Source organism: Trichomycterus rosablanca, chromosome 1, assembly GCF_030014385.1.
Source record: "Trichomycterus rosablanca isolate fTriRos1 chromosome 1, fTriRos1.hap1, whole genome shotgun sequence".
Lineage (NCBI taxonomy): Eukaryota > Metazoa > Chordata > Actinopteri > Siluriformes > Trichomycteridae > Trichomycterus > Trichomycterus rosablanca.
Genome location: NC_085988.1, coordinates 49,307,797 through 49,326,050, shown reverse-complemented (window position 1 = coordinate 49,326,050; position 18,254 = coordinate 49,307,797). Strand labels below are relative to the sequence as shown.

The window sequence follows — 18,254 nt, the reverse complement described above, 5'->3', positions numbered from 1 at the left end:
CTTTACCTCATTTTATGATTAATGGTAAAGCTGGTCTGTCTCCATGTTCAAAGTTATTTGTGAGGGCAAACTGACAGATGACTTGAGATGTTAATTATTTAAGCTTTAATTTACCCATTGAACGGGTCACCTTGGCCATCATCGCAACAATTGCCCCCCCTGAGAGATTTGGCAGGAGCCGCCACTGGTGGTGGTAAGTTAGTGTGTGTTGTGCTGGTATGAGTGGATTAGACACAGATAAACACCTCACTGTCACTGCTGGACTGAGAATAGTCCACCAACCAAAAATATCCAGCCAACAGCACACCGTGGGCAGTGTCCTGTGACCACTGATAAAGATCGCAAAGATGACCAACTCAAACAGCAGCAATAGATGAGCGATCGTCTCTGACTTTACATCTACAAGGTGGACCAATTAGGTAGGAGTGTCTAATAGAGTGGACAGTGAGTGGACACAGTATTTTAAAACTCCAGCAGTGCTGCTGTGTCTGATCCACTCATACCAGCACAACACACACTAACACACCACCACCATGTCAGTGTCACTGCAGTGCTGAGAATGATCCACCAGCTAAATAATACCTGCTCTGTGGTGGTCCTGTGGTGGTCCTGACCATTGAAGAACAGCATGCAAGGGGGCTAACAAAGCATGTAGAGAAACAGATAGACTACAGTCAGTAATTGTAGAACTACAAAGTGGAGCTGATAAAATAGATAGTGAGTGTAGAAACAAGCAGGTGGTTTTAATGTTATGGCTGATTAGTGTACAATATAAGCATGTCTGGTGCACGCTGTTCAAGCGATGGAAATGGCGAAGATTAAACATTTAAAAAATCTAACCTAATGACGCATTGGTGTTCCCGGCAGGCATTGCAGGGTGTTGCAGCGCCACTATGCGGTTCGAGTGAGAGTTACAGCTAGCAGATCCCCATGTGGCCGGGACAGTTTTAAACCCGAAGCTCTGTTTGTTCTCTCCTGAGTTCAGGTGCATTAAGTTCGTGTTAGTGTTGTGCTGCAGATGTTGAATGCTGCTTTAACACACACAAGAGTCGTGCTGTTATCCAGGCTAGCTGTGAGCTAGCCGTTCCGCAAAAGGTAAGTCCGCTTTATTGTTGACACTGTTAGCGCTTATGCTAACTCGCTGCTAGCAACAACACGACGTCAGTGACTGTAGAAATTCTCCCATGCTAGCCAGCTAAGTTAACAATTTTGCAACCTGTTCGTATTAGCTTAGAGTAACAACTAGGTAACCATTGTCATTATTGTATGAACAGGACGCTGTAGGGAAGAAAGTGTGTCCAAGCTAGCCGGCTAGCATTAGCAGCCAGGCTAGTAACAGACTGCAAAACAAGTTCACAGCTTTAGCGACCTACCTAACTTAGCCAAGTCAGGTGAGAGACGGGATTCGGTTATGGTTTAGCTAAACTACTAGCTAGCACGCTAACGCCACACATACATTTACAATTTAATTCATTATTGTATAGGCACCCGGAGTTATTAGAGGGCCGAGTCAGTAGCGTTGTTTGTAACTGTGTGTGGTGTATGAGGCTAAATCTTGTTTAGCACTAGCTGTCATTACATTTAGGCCTTATCCAGTTCAGTGTTGCAGGTGAAAGGTCAGGTCGGCATTTGGCACACACTACGAAGTTACTGTTTTCATAAAGTACACAGTTTAGTTGTTTGAATGTATTGGTTAAGTGTAATTATTCTTTTTACACATTTTAAATCTCTCTCTCTCTCTGTATATATGTATATATATATATATATATATATATATATATATATATATATATATATATATATATATATATTATATATATATGAAAATTATATATAAAAATTATATATATATATATATGCATATATATATATATATATTTTATTCTATATATATATAAAAATTATATATATATATATAATTTGTTTATATATATATATATATATATATATATATATATATATATACAGTGTATCACAAAAGTGAGTACACCCCTCACATTTCTGCAAATATTTCATTATACCTTTTCATGGGACAACACTATAGACATGAAACTTGGATATAACTTAGAGTAGTCAGTGTACAGCTTGTATAGCAGTGTAGATTTACTGTCTTCTGAAAATAACTCAACACACAGCCATTAATGTCTAAATGGCTGGCAACATAAGTGAGTACACCCCACAGTGAACATGTCCAAATTGTGCCCAAAGTGTCAATATTTTGTGTGACCACCATTATTATCCAGCACTGCCTTAACCCTCCTGGGCATGGAATTCACCAGAGCTGCACAGGTTGCTACTGGAATCCTCTTCCACTCCTTCATGATGACATCACGGAGCTGGTGGATGTTAGACACCTTGAACTCCTCCACCTTCCACTTGAGGATGCGCCACAGGTGCTCAATTGGGTTTAGTCCATCACCTTTACCTTCAGCTTCCTCAGCAAGGCAGTTGTCATCTTGGAGGTTGTGTTTGGGGTCGTTATCCTGTTGGAAAACTGCCATGAGGCCCAGTTTTCGAAGGGAGGGGATCATGCTCTGTTTCAGAATGTCACAGTACATGTTGAAATTCATGTTTCCCTCAATGAACTGCAGCTCCCCAGTGCCAGCAACACTCATGCAGCCCAAGACCATGATGCTACCACCACCATGCTTGACTGTAGGCAAGATACAGTTGTCTTGGTACTTCTCACCAGGGCGCCGTCACACATGCTGGACACCATCTGAGCCAAACAAGTTTATCTTGGTCTCGTCAGACCACAGGGCATTCCAGTAATCCATGTTCTTGGACTGCTTGTCTTCAGCAAACTGTTTGCTGGCTTTCTTGTGCGTCAGCTTCCTTCTGGGATGACGACCATGCAGACCGAGTTGATGCAGTGTGCGGCGTATGGTCTGAGCACTGACAGGCTGACCTCCCACGTCTTCAACCTCTGCAGCAATGCTGGCAGCACTCATGTGTCTATTTTTTAAAGCCAACCTCTGGATATGACGCCGATCACGTGGACTCAACTTCTTTGGTCGACCCTGGCGAAGCCTGTTCCGAGTGGAACCTGTCCTGGAAAACCGCTGTATGACCTTGGCCACCATGCTGTAGCTCAGTTTCAGGGTGTTAGCAATCTTCTTATAGCCCAGACCATCTTTGTGGAGAGCAACAATTCTATTTCTCACATCCTCAGAGAGTTCTTTGCCATGAGGTGCCATGTTGAATATCCAGTGGCCAGTATGAGAGAATTGTACCCAAAACACCAAATTTAACAGCCCTGCTCCCCATTTACACCTGGGACCTTGACACATGACACCAGGGAGGGACAACGACACATTTGGGCACAATTTGGACATGTTCACTGTGGGGTGTACTCACTTATGTTGCCAGCTATTTAGACATTAATGGCTGTGTGTTGAGTTATTTTCAGAAGACAGTAAATCTACACTGCTATACAAGCTGTAAACTGACTACTCTAAGTTATATCCAAGTTTCATGTCTATAGTGTTGTCCCATGAAAAGATATAATGAAATATTTGCAGAAATGTGAGGGGTGTACTCACTTTTGTGATACACTGTATATATATATATATATATAGAATAAAATATATATGCATATATATAGAATATATATATATATATATATATATATATATATATATATATATATATATATATATATATATATATAATTTTTATATATATATATATAAAATATATATATATATATATAATACACACAATACGCACACACACACACGTTCATTAATACACCATTAATTTTTACTATAATAATTCAATAATTTACATTTTTTTTTAAACTTCGTAATGCCAAGAACCAACATCTTTACAAGTACATGTCTTAATTGTTTTGTGATTACAGTGGTACCTTTCGAGTTAACTTAACTTGTTATAAACTGGGTGCCTCTGGCTACTATTTAAAAAACATCTGGAAGCCGATCTGTTTCTCTTTACTGTGTTAATGTAACCAACAGCACTGATCAATCAATGATATTTAATCATCATTATTTATACTTCTAGTTTGGCTTCTAAGGCCAGTAGGCTTTGCCTGACCAGGCTGTCTCACTAGTCTTGTCTTATTTTTTTTTTTTAACCTTGACCAGATTAGAGAACTCCAGCTCTGCATACCTGGCAATATAGCACGAGTATTTTTGATATTTAAAATTATAAAGATAATTTAAGTATAAAATGTACATGTACTTGTAGGAGACATGTATGTAATTGCAGTTTTGGGATATTAATGATTTATGTGCTGTTGTATTTCTGTGACTAAAGGATTGTAACACACTTACTACATTGAATAGTGGGACAAAATATTTTTTCAGCATATTACTAACCTAGATTTATAAGTATGCAAATAAGTAAGTTACAATAATTTAGTCCCCAAAAATGTCAAAAAAAGACAATGAAATTTCAGTTAGTGTTTCTGTCTACAATTATTGACTGTATGCCTGTTTTCTGTTTTTACAGACTTAATTGAGACGGACTGTGGCAGTCAGCTGAGCCAAAGATGCCACCAGGGCCCAGAAAGGGTGAGTGTGTTGTATTTTAGTTAGCTAGCAGGAAGTATCTGCAGCCTTTACCTCTCCACAAATCAGTGTTAGTGCACCATATAAAATTAAAAGATGTTCACAGAAGAAATGGTGGAATAGGCTGTTTTTTTAGCTATGGTGGAATAGCGCATTACAAGAATGTGAACGCCTTACAAGATTCTTAATTTAGTTTCATAAACTTAATGTATCTGCGATCTTTTACACAAAGAATCTACAGGGGTTGGACAAAATAACTGAAACACCTGTCATTTTAGTGTGGGAGGTTTCATGGCTAAATTGGACCAGTCTGGTGGCCAATCTTCATTAATTGCACATTGCACCAGTAAGAGCAGAGTGTGAAGGTTCAATTAGCAGGGTAAGAGCACAGTTTTGCTCAAAATATTGCAATGCACACAACATTATGGGTGACATACCAGAGTTCAAAAGAGGACAAATTGTTGGTGCACGTCTTGCTGGCGCATCTGTGACCAAGACAGCAAGTCTTTGTGATGTATCAAGAGCCACGGTATCCAGGGTAATGTCAGCATACCACCAAGAAGGACAAACCACATCCAACAGGATTAACTGTGGACGCAAGAGGAAGCTGTCTGAAAGGGATGTTCGGGTGCTAACCCGGATTGTATCCAAAAAACATAAAACCACGGCTGCCCAAATCACGGCAGAATTAAATGTGCACCTCAACTCTCCTGTTTCCACCAGAACTGTCCGTCGGGAGCTCCACAGGGTCAATATACACGGCCGGGCTGCTATAGCCAAACCTTTGGTCACTCGTGCCAATGCCAAACGTCGGTTTCAATGGTGCAAGGAGCGCAAATCTTGGGCTGTGGACAATGTGAAACATGTATTGTTCTCTGATGAGTCCACCTTTACTGTTTTCCCCACATCCGGGAGAGTTACGGTGTGGAGAAGCCCCAAAGAAGCGTACCACCCAGACTGTTGCATGCCCAGAGTGAAGCATGGGGGTGGATCAGTGATGGTTTGGGCTGCCATATCATGGCATTCCCTTGGCCCAATACTTGTGCTAGATGGGTGCGTCACTGCCAAGGACTACCGAACCATTCTGGAGGACCATGTGCATCCAATGGCGGTGCCGTGTATCAGGATGACAATGCACCAATACACACAGCAAGACTGGTGAAAGATTGGTTTGATGAACATGAAAGTGAAGTTGAACATCTCCCATGGCCTGCACAGTCACCAGATCTAAATATTATTGAGCCACTTTGGGGTGTTTTGGAGAAGCGAGTCAGGAAACGTTTTCCTCCACCAACATCACGTAGTGACCTGGCCACTATCCTGCAAGAAGAATGGCTTAAAATCCCTCTGACCACTGTGCAGGACTTATATATGTCATTTCCAAGACGAATTGACGCTGTATTGGCCGCAAAAGGAGGCCCTACACCATACTAATAAATTATTGTGGTCTAAAACCAGGTGTTTCAGTTATTTTGTCCAACCCCTGTATTTGATAGCTAGAATAAACTAGCATAGGTTTTACAAGACAGTTGAAATCCGTGTTAAAAATGTGTGTTTAAGAACAAGGAAATGTAGTTTAACAGTGGGGCTCTGAGAAAATAATGTGACATGGCGATGATAATTTTGTGTAAATCACATGAACCCATGGGTTCAACCTGCCTGTGTCTTCAGTTCAGACTGGTGACGGCAGTTTTGTGGTGTAGGGAATGTTTTCTTGGCTCACATTGGGCCCCTTAACACAGGGCTCTAGTGTGCGACCAATTTGGTCGCACATGCGACCTAATTTCTCAATGGTGCGACTAAAAAAAATCTTAGGTCGCACCGGTGCGACCAGCCGTTCGAGGGGGAAAAGAAGTCTCCGCGACTCTGAAAGTCTTCCCGTGGTTCAACAACAAACACACAATCAGAGATAGTGAAGGGCGGGACAATATTGTAGCGGCGGTATGTGACATTCAGCTCAGCCAATCAGAATGCAGCACCTGGTTATGTGCAGTTTGTTTAGTTTCGTATATGAGACTCGCCGTATAGCCCCAGGATGGAAGTTCGGGTGCTGGAACTAGGCGGTATAAAGTGCTGTAACGCTCTTGGAAGTCCTGACTAAACAGTTAAAGTGACTCTACTATGTCGTGTGCTTTTATTCCCACACCTCCACCACCGCACAGCAAAAGACCTGTAGCATCCCCACCGCACAGCGGCTAAGTGAGCCGACCCTCTACAGTAGCAAGTGGCTAATGCTAGCGGTAAAGTGCGGCGATAATGAAAGTAAAAACACGACAATATTTTCGTTAAGTAAAATATAAAAATAACTAAAAGACAATGAAATATCAGTATACATGTAATCACACAGTGATTGCACCGCAAGCGATTTTGGGACTCTGTGTAAACGATACAGTAAAGCTGATAATATAATGCACTGCATTTAAGATTACACTCTAGAGCCCCATACACACACACAAATATACACACACATATATATATAAACAGATATACACACACACACACAAATATACACACACATATAAACAGATATACACACATACACACACATATATATATAAACAGATATACACACATACACACACATAAACAGATATACACACATACATACACACATTTACTCTATTATTATTTTTATAATTTGTATTATAGTCTACTATAATACTTTCATTGACTGTAAAGAGTGTAGGAAGAGCAATAGTATATTTGTGACTGGTTGTAATACATTTCGAATTGAAATGCTGAAAAAGCACAATGCATCTATAAAACCCATTACATGCCGGGATAAATGTACTGCCCAAGTGTCCCCTCTCTCTGCTGCCTTTCAGCGGCAGGCAGCAGCAAACAGATCATCAAATGAGGCCATGTTGACCAAATTGTTAATCATTTACAAGTCAATATTGCCTATATGGACAACGATTAAAAAAAAAAGTGAACCTGTAAAACTGCGGTGTTAAATGCGATGCGGTCGAAAATTTGGGTGCACCTAACTTTTGTGCTGGTGCACCTAAGAAAAAAAGTTAGGCGCACCAGTGCAACCAGTGCAAAAAGTTAGTCTAGAGCCCTGTAACACCAATCGATCATTATTTGAATGTCACAGCCTATTTGAGTGTCATTACTGGCCATGTGCATCAATTTATGTCACTGTTTACTTATATACAATGTACAATGTCTGTACAGTTTTCCCAAAAACTGGCTTTATTAAACATAATGCACAGTGTCAAAATAGTCCTTCTAAACTGGTACTGTAAACACGACAAAACTTAAGTTCAGTGCTTTTTAATGGCCTCTCGGGTCACCAGATCTTAACCTAATAGAGCACCATTGGGATGTGTTTTAACTACATATTCACAAGGTGAATTCTGCAAATGAATTGAGTCAGCATGGTTCACAAACTTGGAAAAAAAAGGTTTCCCTTTCAAAAATCTATGCCACAAAGTTTTGGCTGTCTAAGAGAAAAGCGGTTTTACCAAGTATTAGTGTGGTATTCCTAATTAAGTGGCTGGAAGAGTATGCATGGCTTTACCTAGAAGCACAATTTAATAAATGCCATTTAAAACGTTTGATGGCTTATTATGTACAGCATACTGGACAGCTGTAGTGCAACAGTGTACATCTTAATTTAAGCAGTCTGTTTACCAGTGTCTGAGTACTAATTCATAGTATATTCACCATTTATGATTTCAATCATTCAGTGCATTAATAGGTTCCCTATTATTTAAAAGCTAAATTGTTTTCTTTTTTGGCTTCTAGTAAAAAAGCTACTATTTAAGGATGCAGCTGACTGAAAGGGTAAATAATTAAAAATAACACTGGACATGCTCAGGTGACATAGCAGTCTAACTTGCTATCACACTACTGTGAAGTGTTTAAGCTTTGTCAGCTCAAACTCAGCATTTAAGGGAGGGATAGTCTTTCAGGGTCTTGCTGTGATATGCGATCTCGGGAGACAAAAAAAGTGGGAAAAGTGGGGAAAGTGGGGGGGGGGGGTCACACTGAGCATAGCGTGGCTCTCTGAGCCAGATATGCTTCTGTGTGGGAACCCAATATTGGCAGGTGATAAGAAGCGGCCGCAAGTTTGACAAGTGACAAAGGATGCGTTTGTTGATCCAGCTCTCTATGATCTGACTGCAAGCAGCAGTACATTTACAAGCGAGAATTAGAAATGAGTATACAGTGAGATAAAGAGGAAAAAAACTAACAAAGAAAATACCACCAGTTTAGGGCTAAGTTTAGGGGTAAGAGCTACTTCATATTCATAAATGGACTATTGGCTGGTAATAGCCAGAAACATTGATCGATCAGCACGGTGGCTCAGTGGGTAGCACCGTCGCCTCACAGCAAGAAGGTCCTGGGTTCGATCCCCGGGTGGGGAGGTCCGGGTCCTTTCTGTGTGGAGTTTGCATGTTCTCCTCGTGTCTGTATGGGTTTTCTCCAGGAGCTCCGGTTTCCTCCCACAGTCCAAAGACATGCAAGTGAGGTAAATTGGAGATACAAAATTGGCCATGACTGTGTTTAACATTAAACTTGTAAACTGATGAATTTTGTGTAACCAGTTACTATCGTTTCTGTCATAAATGTAAGTGTAAAACATGACATTAAAATCCTAATAAATAAATGACAATCTGTTTAATACCATTGTGTTTAAAATGGACACATGTCATCATGAGAAATATGAGGAAAAAGTATCATTGTAACCTGTGGTGCTGTGCGTTTGTAGGTGTGCAGAGTGTCGAGGATGGATCGGAGGATGAGGAAAGCCAGTGCTGTCCTATTTGCCTGAATGTCCCCAGGCCCTCAGAGTGTGCTCTGCCTGACTCTTGCAACCACGTCTACTGTCTCAACTGCCTCCTGCAATGGGCTCAGGTCTGCTACATCCAGTACATCTTGTTTAATAGTTGAATTAGTAATACAAAGCGTATTTATTTATTTATTTATCTAGGATTGCTCATAAATGTGCCACAACTTAGATTTTTTTTCTAAAAATGCTAGATCTATGTCACATTTAACCTAAAATTCTTAGATCGGTTATCACGTGTATTCATTCTTTTCACCTTGTTTAATGGTCCATAGTTGCTGCAGATCTGCCCAGTGGACCGCAGACCATTTAGTTCAGTCTACAAACGGGACTCTTTGCTGGGATACATCAAGGTCAGACATATTACACTCTTTTAGTCTTGAATCAGATTAATAACATTTCTTACCGTTTCTTGTGACATGATTGACATGTGCTGTATGTACAGATTCCTGTGAAAACATCCAGCATATTAAGCACTTGCATATCAACCAGCAAGAATGATAAAACAGTGGAAGGCGTTTCAATGTAGGTGATCTTTTTGTGCTTTTTTTTTGTATATTATATTTCTGCATGCACTTTTTTTTAACTGTTGTAATTTTGTTGACTAGTGAGGAGAAAACCCAAATGGGAGGAAAGGAGAAGAAAAGAGTCAGTGTTCAACACAAATGTAAAACATGTATGTACTTAATTGACACTTATATAAAAAATGGCAATCTATCTATTCAAAATTAAATCCACACTGTCTGAATACTTTCTAAATCAACTGTACGTGCACTTCTGTGCCTGATTTTCTTTTAAACAGGTGATGTTGAGTCTTCTCCATGGAAAAGAAAAATGGTTTGTAATGCCTAATATCACAATTTTGTTTTATATTCCTTTTTATAAGCTTTTGACTTATCCAGAAATACATTATTTAGGATGGTCCTTTATTTATTTCTATTTTTGTACAGGTTGAATGGGAGACTTGTCGCTCACAGTTGCTTACCCGGAACAGTCAGCACGGACTGTCAGGGCAGCAGGGGGAGACCCTCGGCATGATGACCCAAGTCATGTAAGTATTTTATGGGTGTTGTGCAAAAGAATCAAAGTATCTGATTTATGAAACATACTCTATTTTAAAACCATCTTCATTAGGCCGATCAGGTGGTGTAGCACACCAGAGCTGGATTTCAAATACATTGTATCAAATCTCAGCTCTGCCATCCGGCTGGGCTTGGTGGCCACATGAACAATGATTGGCTGTTGTTCAGTGTGGGATAAGCCAGACCAGGGTTCCTCATAACTGGGGCAATTACAACATCTGCTGGCTGATTAATGGCACCTGCGCAGAGTTGGGGAATAATGCTGATCAGAGTGTGTCTCGCCGTGCACAAGGCTGATCTGCGTATGAACTTGCCGAAAAGATGCAGTCGGTACTGTGCACGTGTCAGAGGGGGCAAGTGGAAAAATGGCTCTTCTGATAGTAAATAGGGGTCCTACCCCATATTTATACATTGTAAAGTAAGGCTACCATACTCAGTGGAAGCTGTACTGTGGAGAGACATACAAAGTAGTGTTACCTAAACACCTGTAAATCAATATGCTGCTGTTATTTCAGTTTTTAATGTACATAGTATATGCTTTTTGTATGTTTGCATGTTGCTTTTGTTAATTGCATTTCACTTTCTACTCCTTATTGCAGTATGTTTGTGAAACCAGTAAAAATGTATTAGCATTTGTTTGTAAAGTAGTGGGTGTTTGTAATTGGCTTGCTTTGTACCATTCATATAATTCTTGACTCTACTGGTGTGCAGTACAGAGACAGAGTTGATGACTGAGGAGGAGGTGACTGAGGACTGGAGACTGTGTCGGAGAAATATGATGTACTGCCACTCGCTCCCTGTTCCAATACCCACTCCCAATATATGTATGCCAAGGTAAAAAAAATACCGTTATCAATTCATTTGTGCATATTTTTAATGACCAACTACATTGAGGTAGAATACTGTTTAAATAATTCAAGTTCAAGTAAGCTATTTTATTGTTTTTTATTTCTTGCATCACTAATTTGTCCAGGCAGTGCCCCCGTGGTCATGTTCTCGTCCAGAAACCAATACTGTCTACCTCTCCATGTCTACCGAACTCTGGATTCCCTGGTGAGTACCTTAAATTCACCCTATTTGTAGTTTTGATTTTTGCTTAATTGTCTTTGCATTGTCTAATAGACGATTAGCACCCTATTCTATTGATTGCTAGCATTAAGGGTATTTATTTATATGCTTTGCACTTTGTAGTTCAATTTGGAAAGGTCTGCGCAGTCACATGTCCAAAAGGTGGAGGAAGAAAAGGTACAAGAGGATCTGGATTAAAGGGCTCCAGCACAAAAGCTGAGAATGTCGCAACTACACGTTCAACCCGAAGCCGAAAGGGTAAAAGCGTAAATGAGGAGACTGTATCCAGCAGTCGGTCTCAACAGTCTGGCCCCAGTTCGAGCTCTGCTGCTGGCAGTGACTCAAATGATGTTCCAGCTTCCACAAGCAAGCAGAGATTGACTGGCAAAAGAAAACCTACCGCCAAGAGGAAAGGAAGAACAAAAAAGACAGCTGCCCAACAGTCAGTAGTTGAAAGTCAGGAGGAAGACGATAAGGAAGAGCAAGAAAATGGGCAGAATAGTCCGGAGGAACCTGACGCTGATGGGAAAAAGCAGGAAGATGAGCAGATATGTCAGGAGGAATCAGATGCCAGTGATAATGAACAAGATGGGCCAAAGAGTCAGGAGGAGTCAGATGCTGATGGTAATGAGCAAGATGGGCCAAAGAGTCAGGAGGAATCAGATGCTGAGTTTGAGCTGCAGGAGGACTGTGAGAAGAGTCCGTTGGAATTGGATGCTGATGTAAATGAAGATCAGAAAAAGAGTCAGGAGGAATCAGATGTTGATGTAAATGAACAAGATGATCAGAAAAGTCAGGAGGAATCAGATGTTGATGACAATGAACAAGATGATCTAAAGATTCAAGAGGAATCAGATATTGATGTAAAAGACGGAGATTCACAGGAGAGTGATGAGCCATCAGATGCTGATTTAAATGAACAAAGCAGGCAGAGTTGTGCAGACGAATCAGATGATAATGAAAACGAACTAGATAGACAGAAGAGCCAAAGGGAAGCAGATGCAGATATGGAAGATGTGCAGAAGCAACAAGAGCGACCAAATTCAGATGTGGAAGAGGAGAGTGAGTCGAGTCAGGAGGAAGCAGGTGATAAGAACCAGGAAGATAGTCTAGAGGAGTCCGATACAAATATGGAGGAATTGGGAACGGACGAGGAGCAACAAGCAAACCAGTCACCATATCAGAGGGATGCAGGTGTAAATGATTCTGTTGATCATGATATAGAGGATGAGAAAATGCATGATGAAGATCTTCAAGTTGAAGATACAGAGAATGCAGACAAGCAAAAAGACAATCAGATGTTACCAGTAGATGATTCTAATGAGGAGAAAGAACCATTAGTTGCTCTTGACAAGAAAAGTCAGCTTTCTAGTCCCTCTGCTGTGATGTCAATGGCAGAGGAATCTAGCAATTCCTCTAGCAGCGTGACTGGCAAACCTCAGGATAGTTTACTTACCGCAATGGAGGGCTCTTCACAGGATGCTACAGATCCTAAACCAGAGGTTGAGACTGTATGTAAAAATGAAACAGATGGGGTTCATACACATACTGTTTTTGGTAGCCCCTCAGCCAAGTGTACTGCTGAGGACCGTTCACAAATAGAACAAGACCCCTTAGCAACTTCAGAGGCAAAGCAAGAGGAATCTCAGGATAACACTGAATCAATACCTATGGATTGCGACTCCCCTGAACCAGAAAACACATCACCTGCAGGAGACATTGCCATTCCTGCACCCCAGACGCTTCCTGTTGACCAAACACCTAGCAAGGGTGAAGAGGAAAAGAACGAGGTGCAGGAGCACAAATCTGAGACCAAGTCTGAGGACCAAAAGGGTTCAGAAAAGACCGATAAGCGCCCACGCAAGTCTCGTTTCCACTCGCCCACAACCACTTGGTCCCCTAAGAGTGAGTCCAGACGAGAAGGATCAAGAAGGTCCCGGTCCAGGGATCGAAGTCGCAACACCAGTTCACCACACAGAAGTCGAGGCCGCGAACACGAAGACGACAGAGGCAGTTCCAGACGCAATCGCAGTAGAGAGAGGTATAGCAGGAGGCGCTCTCGGAGTCGGTCTAGGAATCGCTCCAGATCGCGATCGAGATCCAGAAACAGAACGAATCATAGAGGCTCATCTTCGGAACGCAGCGATTCAAGGGCCCACTCACCAAGAAAAAGAGACTCTTGGGGAGGTGATAATTGGAGAGGCAGCTCCCGCAACTCCAACTGGAGGAGCAATTCGGATCGACCAAGTCAGTTTTCAGGTAGAGAGTCTAATTCTTCCAGTAATGGCAGCCACCAGCCTTCTGAGAAATCGCCAGATAGAAGCCAGTCAGAAAATGCACACTATGGGAAGGACAGGTCATGGCTGAACAATGATAGTAGAGACCGAGAAAAGCACCAGGAAACATTTGATTCTCCTTCAGACTCCTGGCATCGAGGAGGCAGGGGCAGGGGGTTTGACCAAGGACATGCCTCTGGGCATGGTCGGGGTGGTCAGAGATTCTCTGGCCAGTATGGAGAGTCGGCCGACAACTGGCGGCAGCAGCGTAATTCTTTCTCAGGGATGGCAAATAACACTGGGGGTGACTCGTACAGTAATTTTAATGAAAACAGGCCTGGAGGAAAGAGAAAAGAGCTCGAGAGCTCTGAGCCACCACTGGACCGGTCAGGATGGTCTGCTGCTTCTAGCTGGGCAGTGCGCCGAACCCTTCCTGCTGATGTACAAAACTACTACTCGAGAAGAGGTAGAGGACCTGGGCCAGGTGGCAGCATCTGGAACAAACAAGATGAGGAACAACCTGCAGCTGGGGTCTCCAAACAAGCAGGTATGTTCTGAACATAAAATTCTGATTCACTATCATAAGTTTACCTGCTAATGCTTTAACAAGTTTGTGTGTGTGTGTGTGTGTGTGTGTGTGTGTGTGTGTGTGTGTGTGTGTGTGTGTGTGTGTGTTTGGGCACTGGAATTTGTTGGTGGGCATCCAAAGCACTAGAATTTTGGAAGTTCAAGTGCACTTAAGCTGAACCTGCCATGGTTCTTAATTCTGAAATAAATTGAACAAGTTGCATGGAATGGTCATAGATAACACCGATTATGCATAACATTATGACCACTTTTCTAATATTGTGTTGGTCCCCCTTTTGCTGCCAAAACAGCTTTGCAACTGTGATGCACTGTGTATTCTGACACCTTTCTATCAGAACCAGCATCAACTTCTTCAGCAATTTGAGCTACAGTAGCTCGTCTGTTGGATTGTCATGGTTAAGTCAGTCAGTCAGTCAACTTTGAGGATAAAATGTTCACTTGCTGCCTAATATATTCCACCCACTAACAGGTGCCATGATGACTAGATAATCAGTGTTATTCACTTTACCTGTCAGTGGTCATAATGTTATGCCTGGTCGGTGTATGTTTGTCATTTGTGGGGTTTAAATAATACAAATCCATAATTTTTTCTGGGTTAGAAGTGCAGAACTCTCTCTACAGCTGTAAGCAGAACTGGAACATGCTTAATGTAGGTGGATAAATTAAAAATCAGCACAATCTATCTGTAACTCCATCCTCAATTCAAATCAAGAGGCAGCTGTTGAAAATGAATTTAAATAACCCTTGTAACCAACCGTACTAAGCAAGCAATGGTTATTCTGTCTAATTATGCTTTGTCGATGAACTTTGTGATCTGTTTAAATTATTGATGGGACGCAGTTAACTGCCAGCTAAAGATGATGCATTATGTCTGAAATTGGTGAAATTAGCATTCCTAATCATTACTCATTCTTTGTAAATGTACTTATCTTGATTTTCTGCAGTAGTACTGTTTTATGTTGATGTTTATATGTGTATATTAATTACCCACATCTGTCCCACCCAGCTGTACTTATGAAATTCAATTGTACTAAGTCATGTCGTTTATTTCGATTTCAGATCCTCCACAAAGCGAGCCAAACACTCATATACCTAATGAAGCAGTGCCAGCCCCTCCCACTGTACTGCCCCACCAGCTCAACATGATCGGAGTCCTACGCTATCCACTGGGACCTGTTGGACCTCAAGGCCCTCCTCTGGCTATCCACCCCCCACCATTTACTATGTCCACACAGATACCTATCCACTTGCCTCATGCTGGTCCTCCTCCGATGCCCCCCATGACCATGCAGGGGCTGCCCCCACCCCCTCCACCCCCTCCTCCTATACAACAGGGCAGCTTCACTCTACTGCCCCCTGAAACAGTTCCTCAGGTAAGACACCAAAGCCAGTTTTCTGTATTCAGATGTTAATTTAAAGGCATCATATAATATTGTTAACCACACCATATTTCTTTAATCAGGTGGTTACAAGCGTCTCTGTGCCGGGAAAAGGTCTGGTGAAAGCATCACCAAACAAGACTGCACCACTACAGGCTCCTTCTTCTTTCAACACAGCCAGCATAGCTCAGCCGTCTTCTACCACGCAGCCCAACTCTCACAGCAAAGCCCATGCAGACAGCTCCAAGAAGGAAAAGGTAAGTTCAGCTCCTTAATCTGTGCTGTTCAGTGCTGCTTTATGAATTGACTTGGTTTTTCATTACAGAAGCTACAGATTCAGGAAAAAGCCGTTGCTGAAGTGAAAGCAGCCATCAAGCCATATTACCAAAATAAAGACATCACCAAGGATGAGTACAAGGAGATTGTACGCAAAGCTGTAGAAAAAGTAAGATGTTCTTCTCTCTGTATTAAATTTAAATCAGTGGTTTCTGATATGAGTGCATTACGAAAGTATCATATTTCTAAGTTATTTTTATTATTATCTTTACTATAGGCATGTAGGTATCACAGCAGGCTATTATGCTAGCTCGCTGCTGAGATACAGGTTTGAATATCAGAGGTGCCTTCAGCCAACTTGGCAGCTACACAAACATGTAAAGTTATCTGTACAGGTAAAAGTGTGGTCAAAGCCCCGCAGTGGATTGGTGCTTTGTCCATGTCCAGGGTATTTCTAATTTGTGGTTGGATGTCGTTTTTATTTCAGCGATTCTGCTTATCGATTCCTGTTCTTATTGATTACCTGGATTAAATTCAATAATGTTTGCATTAGGTCAAAAAACTATAATACATATCAAACTGTGACATATATCATTCAAGTAATCTCTAAGAAAACTAAGTCAGTCCAAGCAGCAACAGGCAAAAATGCTAGAACTGAAGTATATTCAGTGCACAAAACATTGCTGCCTGCAACCAAATAGACCAAATAAAAAAAGTCAATACATAAAACAGAGTGTGTTAAAGATGTTTGCAACTCAAGAGTTTTTTTTTTACCTTGCCTACCTAAATGACAGAGATTTGACAACTGAGAAGGGTTGTAGCTCATTCACAGCAAATGCTCTTACCGCTCTGTCACACTCACACAGCTAGTTGTCCCTGGCTTTACTAGAGATGCAATTTTTCAACTGGTGTCCCACAAGGCTCTGTACTTGGTCCTCTCTTGTTTACACCCACTCTTGGTAAGATCACATCCTCTCATGACTTTCTTACCACTCCTATGCAAATGATAATCAGCTCATTCTTTCATTCAGACCCACGTCTGGCAAATATCTCATCACGGATGTCAACTTGCTTAAAAATGTAATGGGTTGCCGCTCAGGTGGCGCAGCGGTAAAAACACACGCTGAACCTTAAACCTTTCACCCACAATTAAGTAAACTAAACATGCAGTTTCTTGCTTTTCCCAAACACTGGTTGTTCTAAGATGTGATTTTCACACTTTGCTTTTTCAGGTCTGCCACAGCAAGAGCGGAGAGGTTAATGCCAGTAAAGTGGCCAACCTTGTCAAAGCATACGTTGACAAATACAAGCACGCTCGCAAGAACAAAACGGACAAGAAATAAGGGCGACCGCTGCGGCGTCCGCACAAGTGCAATTTCTCCAAAAGGGCCTGCGTTATACAGGCTGGAATGACTGGAGCTTCTTTTCCTATTTGCAGACAGTACTGAAGATTTTTCTATAGATGGCATATTTTGTTGAATTTGAATTTCATAGAGTGCAAATGCCCTTTAATTGCTTTATCTGTTGATTTTTGGGGGGAGGGGAGGGAACGGGGCCGTTGTAAACATAAGCAGCTGTTTGTAGTCGACGGGTAGGGGTCAATTGTAAGAAGTGTTTGATCTGGTTGCTGACTTTTATTTTCAACCTGTGAGGTAAATGTAATTGATGAATGGAATGGACAGAGCGGTACTTCTGGATTTTAATCTTGCTGCCACATGGACCTTAATGAAGAAACCACGTTCTAGATCGTCTGTTTTTGTTTTGTTTTTAATTTACACATTGTAATAATCTTACCAGACGTGCACTGACTGTTATTGGCGTCAGTGTGGCTGGATGGACGTGTGTGTGGATCATGAACATTAAGGCCAGAGGCTGTACACGGCTTTTCAATGAAAAATATGACTGGAGCTGTTGTGGATGCAAGGTTTTTTTTCCTCCATACTGCTGTCTGTGCTGCACATCAAATGTATTTATTTCCCTTCCAGAACAATGAAATAAACTCTGTTCTCCTTTGTACTTTTACCAGATTTACCGGCTGGTTTGAAATTTTAAACCATTATTATCATGTTAAATCTAAATTCTGTGCAGGTTAGCAAATGTTAGCACTCAATAAAGAATACATTGAATTAACTCGAGATCATTTTCTCATAGTGCATGCTCTTACAGCTATCTGTTTTAGAAGCATATTCCATTGGATTGTAGAACAGACTTTCATTCATTCAGCAGAGATTAAGTGAAGTGCTATGCTGGTGGAGCTAAGT

At 41.4% G+C, this 18,254-nt stretch overlaps 1 protein-coding gene across 2 annotated transcripts; it reads left to right on the top strand.

Moving 5' to 3' along the window:
- The first annotated feature begins 909 nt into the window (after positions 1-909).
- scaf11 (SR-related CTD-associated factor 11) lies at positions 910-18,015 on the top strand. 2 transcript variants are annotated; one of them, XM_062993919.1, is made up of 15 exons: positions 910-1,095; positions 4,471-4,532; positions 9,247-9,392; positions 9,600-9,677; positions 9,770-9,849; positions 9,933-10,000; positions 10,127-10,161; positions 10,275-10,375; positions 11,118-11,240; positions 11,380-11,459; positions 11,598-14,297; positions 15,398-15,711; positions 15,801-15,974; positions 16,052-16,162; positions 17,226-18,015. In XM_062993919.1, exons 2-15 carry the CDS (start codon positions 4,511-4,513, stop codon positions 17,334-17,336), a joined length of 4,143 nt encoding a protein of 1,380 aa, XP_062849989.1. In that variant the 5' UTR covers positions 910-1,095; positions 4,471-4,510; the 3' UTR covers positions 17,337-18,015. The 2 variants fall into 2 exon arrangements, with proteins under 2 accessions (XP_062849989.1, XP_062849981.1); XM_062993911.1 differs by having other exon boundaries at positions 16,043-16,162.
- The last annotated feature ends 239 nt before the right edge of the window (positions 18,016-18,254 follow it).

Bases quoted from the DNA above. Each gene is read 5' to 3' on its own strand.
- scaf11 (XM_062993911.1), top strand. From the start codon at position 4,511: ATGCCACCAGGGCCCAGAAAGG. The intron at 14,298-15,397 runs GTATGTTCTGAA...TTTCGATTTCAG, and splicing joins TGGGGTCTCCAAACAAGCAG to ATCCTCCACAAAGCGAGCCA. The intron at 15,712-15,800 runs GTAAGACACCAA...TTCTTTAATCAG, and splicing joins CCCCTGAAACAGTTCCTCAG to GTGGTTACAAGCGTCTCTGT.